Source organism: Gavialis gangeticus, unplaced genomic scaffold, assembly GCF_001723915.1.
Source record: "Gavialis gangeticus isolate Ggan-Ray unplaced genomic scaffold, GavGan_comp1, whole genome shotgun sequence".
Classification (NCBI taxonomy): domain Eukaryota; kingdom Metazoa; phylum Chordata; order Crocodylia; family Gavialidae; genus Gavialis; species Gavialis gangeticus.
In genome coordinates this window covers 82,542,302-82,547,667 of record NW_017729031.1, presented here as the reverse complement: position 1 = coordinate 82,547,667, position 5,366 = coordinate 82,542,302, and the positions used below count along the sequence as shown (strand labels likewise).

General features: G+C 36.6%; 1 protein-coding gene across 1 annotated transcript in view; it reads left to right on the top strand.

Moving 5' to 3' along the window:
- The window catches only part of CLK1 (CDC like kinase 1), a 20,692-nt gene that overhangs the window by 7,160 nt on the left and 8,166 nt on the right, over nucleotides 1-5,366 (top strand). Inside the window, exons 4-10 of the mRNA XM_019523193.1 lie at nucleotides 769-859; nucleotides 1,256-1,322; nucleotides 2,072-2,188; nucleotides 3,309-3,475; nucleotides 3,564-3,658; nucleotides 3,742-3,871; nucleotides 4,276-4,358. Of these exons, the coding sequence (XP_019378738.1) occupies nucleotides 769-859; nucleotides 1,256-1,322; nucleotides 2,072-2,188; nucleotides 3,309-3,475; nucleotides 3,564-3,658; nucleotides 3,742-3,871; nucleotides 4,276-4,358 (750 nt within the window). The remainder of the gene's footprint in view (nucleotides 1-768; nucleotides 860-1,255; nucleotides 1,323-2,071; nucleotides 2,189-3,308; nucleotides 3,476-3,563; nucleotides 3,659-3,741; nucleotides 3,872-4,275; nucleotides 4,359-5,366) is intronic.

The window sequence follows — 5,366 nt, the reverse complement described above, 5'->3', positions numbered from 1 at the left end:
AAAAATTCTGTGGTAAGTGTCTTATCTCCCAGAGATCTTCTTTCTCCTTCACTTTCTCCTTCAGACGCTCTTTCTTTCTTCTCCCTGTCTGAGACTTCCTTCTCTTCTTTTTTTCTTTTTTTTTCTAGTATCAGATATGCATGTTGTCTGTCTGTTAGCAGGGCATGCTCTCTGATCTTAAAGTAATGCCCCACTCCCTTTAATTGTTAGAGCAGTTGAAGATGTGATTTATATTGTAAGACATTCAGCTAAAGCAACCTGGAGTAGGTTTATATTGTTTTTTGTATGTCATTTTTGATAGTTTTTTTTTAAATTCTGAAATATTACTCGAGCAATGTATAATTCAGATTTTACTTGACTTTTATATTCTAGATTGGCCACAAGGCTGTTTTATATAGACAAGTAAATATTTAATCATGCTGGTTTGCAAATTAGGACACTGAAATCCTAAAATTTCAGTGCTTCAAGTGAACCACTTTTTTAAAAAACAAAAAACAGTTATGTTGTAATTTTTTGTTGCCTTGCCACTTTGAGTATCTTATCTGAAAATCTGTTCCTTGCCATGTTTTTCTCCTGTAACATAAACTATGTGCCCTGTGAATTTCTGGGGACTGAATTTGAAATTGCTCCTGCCAACCGTTTGTGGCCTGGCGTGTATCTGAATGCCTGAATATCTCCCTGCTGAATGAATTTCGTATTCTGCCCTGAATTCACTCGGGTATATTGATTGGCTGGACGATCTTGGTGCCGCCCACTTGCCGTTTCCAGAAGAGTCATCGAAGGAAAAGATCCAGGAGTGTAGAGGATGATGAGGAGGGTCACCTGATCTGTCAGAGTGGAGACGTACTAAGTGCAAGATGTATAGAATATTTTTCAAAACTTATTAACTTTTCAGATTAGAATTATTTCTTTTAGAATAAGATGTGAGGGGGCTTGGAAGTCTTTTCTTTCTGTCTTGATTTCTGTTTGTTTTCTGTTTTGGGTTTTTTGGGTGGGGGATTGTTTGTTTTTCTTCTTTTGTAGAACTTAAATGCTTATTCATTTTCCAAAATAGTAAATGAAGTTAATGAAATATAGAATGAGAGCTATAACTTGTCTTGATGAGAGTTCTCCAATAAAATATTCCAATTTAGAGAGGTTGCATTTTTTTTTTGTAGCGGCACAGCCTAGAATAATCTGCATTGATAGTATTTAGTTTTTTAAATAACTAAGTGACTACTATATGCATGTCTGAAACCTTTTTTTCTCTTTTTAGATGAAATTGTTGCTACTTTGGGGGAAGGTGCTTTTGGAAAAGTAGTTGAGTGCATCGATCGCAAGGCGTAAGTCTCATGTTCTTTTCGTGCTTGCAACTTCTCAGTGCTAATGCAGCTTGGATTCTGAAATGCCATGTTATACTAAATACACATTCAAACTTTTTAATGCGTTGACTTTGTTTTAATTGGCATAAAAGGCTTAAAGAAATGACTAATTATTTCTATCTAAAGATGAAACTGATATGGAGGAACCTAGTATTCATTCTCCAAGTGTTGCCCAGAAAATGTTTTGATCTCTACAGTTATAAGCAGCATGATTCTGGGTTTCTCAGGCAGTATAATTTCACAGTTACTGCACGTGGCTATGTCTGTTAAACATAATGATTGCATTAACTGTAGGTAACAAACTCTAGGTATGAAGAATGCATTTGTATTGAAATAATTGTTTGCATGACTGGTTTTGCTGTATTGGGCTTCTTCCAACACTAGTGTGCAACAGAAGTAAAAATAAAATGGAAGGATAAAAATAAAGTGTTCTGAATCTGAAAATTACCCATCTATAATGTAACACAATGGACACTTCAGAGGGGGGGAAGAGATTGAAATAATCTTTGTAGATTCTTTTAAAAGTAGTTTTAAGACAAAAGTTCTTAATATATAGGAAGAGGCAGCTAAGATCATTTGCTAGTTACCTAGGAGCGTTGTGGTTGAATTTTCCTGTGAAGGACGATTGCAGTGCATGTCATGAAGGTTTTGCTATGGTTGTAATTACAAAGTTATGTAGTAGCCACTAAAAAAAACCTTCTGTTTTCCAGGGGTGGTAGACATGTTGCAGTGAAAATAGTAAAAAATGTTGATAGATACTCTGAAGCAGCTCGCTCAGAAATTCAAGTTTTGGAGCATTTAAATGTGTCAGATCCCAGCAGTACATAGTAAGTACATAAACAGTTTGGAAAATGTTTTAAAGTCTTAAAACTCTTTAACCAATATAATTGTAATCCTAAAACAATTTTTTAAAATGCCACTATAGAGTATTGCATTTCCTCAGTAATCCTATAGCTGTGTTAGTTCCTTCCTTAGTCTCCCTGGCCGATCTCCATATTGCTTTACTGTTACTTAACTGTATGCTGCTTGGTTATCTACACCTGCAGTCCTTTGCAAAGTAATCATTCTTAATTTTGTATGTTTGATTTGAATGGTTTACCAAAATGTGTATATTTTAAAGCTCCCGAGTCAGCTGTGCTTGACTCCTAGTATCAAGTATACCTGTTCAGCCTATGGCCTGGCTTAGAGTGAAGTTCTTCCATTCTGACCACATCCTGTATGACCATTTCCTGATACCATCTATGACTTAATCTTAAATTCTGTAGTTTGATTTCCACTGAGAACAGTGACAGTAGTGATCATTGATCTGACTAAAAGATCTTTTATATTTTTAAGTGCGTTTTCTCTGATATACTTCTTTTGCATCTGTTAGTTAGGTTATTAACCATCTTCTACAGAAATTTTGGAAGACCAGTTTTCTGTAGACTAATATTTTCCCAAACTGGTTTACAAGGCTACAGATAAGTGACCTGTAGACTGGTTTTAATTTGGCTCTCTCACCTTTTTTATAGTGTTTAATTATAAAAACACAAGAAATTGTTGAGGGCTGGCAGTAGTTGGGAGCCACAGTTATAGACTGTTCAAGTAGAACTGGCCTGCGCCAGCTTTTCTTTTTGTCACAGTTCAGAGAGCTGCTTTTCAACCTGTTCCTCAGAAGGTTTTTATTTTGTATTTAGTGTTTTACTTGTAGCCTGCTAGGCTGACAGAAATAGTAGTGCCTCAGGCTCCAAGCTGAAGTAAACTTCCATTTTCTCCCTAACCTAACGCTAGTTAGGAGGTTGTGTATCTTGAGACCATTGTGATGCTGTGTTTTTCCTGGTACCCTATTAGACTAGGTCATAGCATTTGCATACCAGTCACCTTTTTTTTTTTAATGTTGCACCTCAGTAGTCATAACATTACTGTAACAGGCATAGGGCTAATATGCAAATTTTGCTATTTTTACAGTCGCTGTGTCCAGATGTTGGAATGGTTTGACCACCATGGTCATGTTTGCATTGTTTTTGAGCTTTTGGGACTCAGTACCTATGATTTCATCAAAGAGAATGGTTTTTTGCCATTTCGGCTTGACCATATTAGGAAAATGGCATATCAGATCTGCAAATCTGTGAACTGTAAGTGTGTTAATGACTCCTTTTTTTCTTATTACTTGTTTTAAAGCTGTTTTTCAGTATCTTGCTAACTTACTTTTTCCTTCTGCAGTTTTGCATTTAAACAAACTCACTCATACGGATTTGAAACCTGAAAATATTTTATTTGTGAAGTCGGACTATGTAGAAGAGTATAACCCCAAACTAGTAAGTCTCTAGAAACAAACTGTTTTCACAGCTTATCTCTGTAACTTGTATTTGTGCATTTTCTAACGTATGTCCCATTTCAGAAACGGGATGAACGCACACTGAAAAGTCCAGACATTAAAGTTGTGGACTTCGGAAGTGCCACATACGATGATGAACATCACAGCACTCTAGTGTCAACAAGGCATTACAGAGCCCCTGAAGTTATTTTAGGTTAGTAGAAAACACTTGTAAATAGTTGGAGTATTGTACTTCTGAAGTTGTTTGTAGTTATTAATTCTAAAGCATAGAATGTCTTAAGCTGTTGATCTAAATTTCTGATATGCGTTGGGGGTTTTTTTGGTCTGCTTCAAATTTCAAAATAAGTTTTTAACTTTCTTGGAGCTGCTATTACATATTACTTTTTTTTTTTTAAAGATAATACATCCCTTATTTCCAATGTTGTGTTTGTGGTGCTTTCAGTTTCCATGTTAGTTTTGTAGGTGGTAGATGTATAGCTAAACTTATTTTATTGATTCTGTATAGTATTGTTTGTGTAAGCCAGGTGCATATAATAAAGGATGGTTGGTTTATTTTCTGCAAAAGTGATTGAACCTTATAATTTTTGTTTTTAATAGCACTGGGATGGTCACAACCCTGTGATGTTTGGAGTATAGGCTGTATTCTCATAGAATATTATCTTGGATTCACAATATTTCCAGTAAGTAACTATGAAACTTGCAACAGAAAGGTAGTGGTGACTGGTTGATATAAATGGGGCGGGGCTGGTGAGAAGGCACTAGCCCATAGACTTTAGTCAGAGGAAAAAAAAAAGTGTTTACGTTACAGCAGAGTTAAAATAAAGAGTTGCCCAGAACTGACCTCTTTGTTGCCATAGCATGGTACTAACGTGTAAACATAATGCTGTGGTGCTAAAGAAAGTATCTTGGCCTCAGTGCAAGATCAGAAAAAAAAAATCAGCAAATAATTATTAATTTAGCACTTAGATTCAGACTTTAAGTACTGGTGCTGCTAAACTCCTGGTTATTTCTCTTCCTTGTTACCAAGGTTCCCTACTCAAGTAAGCTTACTCGCTCTTATCAAGTATAAAACCAGTTTTAAATAACAAGTGACCCAAGGGTGAAGTGTCAAGAGCACTGTAAATTTTAAACCTTGTTCTAAACATTTGTGATGTATGTAGAAGTGACATAACTTGATTTGAAAAAACTTGTGGCTCAAAGAAGCCAGTCTCCTGGGTTTTTCTGTTTTTTTGAGTAATAGGCTTGGCCATAGTCTTCCCTGTGCTCTGAAAGAGTAATAATATTAAAAAAAAATAAGTCCAACCTTAATTTTCAGTCTGCTGCCAAGTTCTTTAATAATGGAATTGTTTGGGAATTTTTCGGTGTTTCAGATTTCTTTTGATTAAGGAAAGCTGGTTTAATTGACTTTCATTTTCTAGGTTCTGTTAAACTGTGCATGTGATGTTTTGAACAACACTGAGAGTTGCGTGCCACACACAGGTGGCAGAAGGCCGGGGCTAATGGGGCTTATCTCCCCACAGATGTGGGGCAGCAGATAGATAGGGCTGCAAGGCACTCCCTGCAGGGGTACAGAGGGATGTGCATGTAGCGGTAAGGGAGGGGTAGGGCTGGGGCAGCCAGGGCAGGGAACAAGATGGAGCTGCGAGGGGTTCATTTGGCTGGTGTGACTCCTGCTGTTCCCCACACCC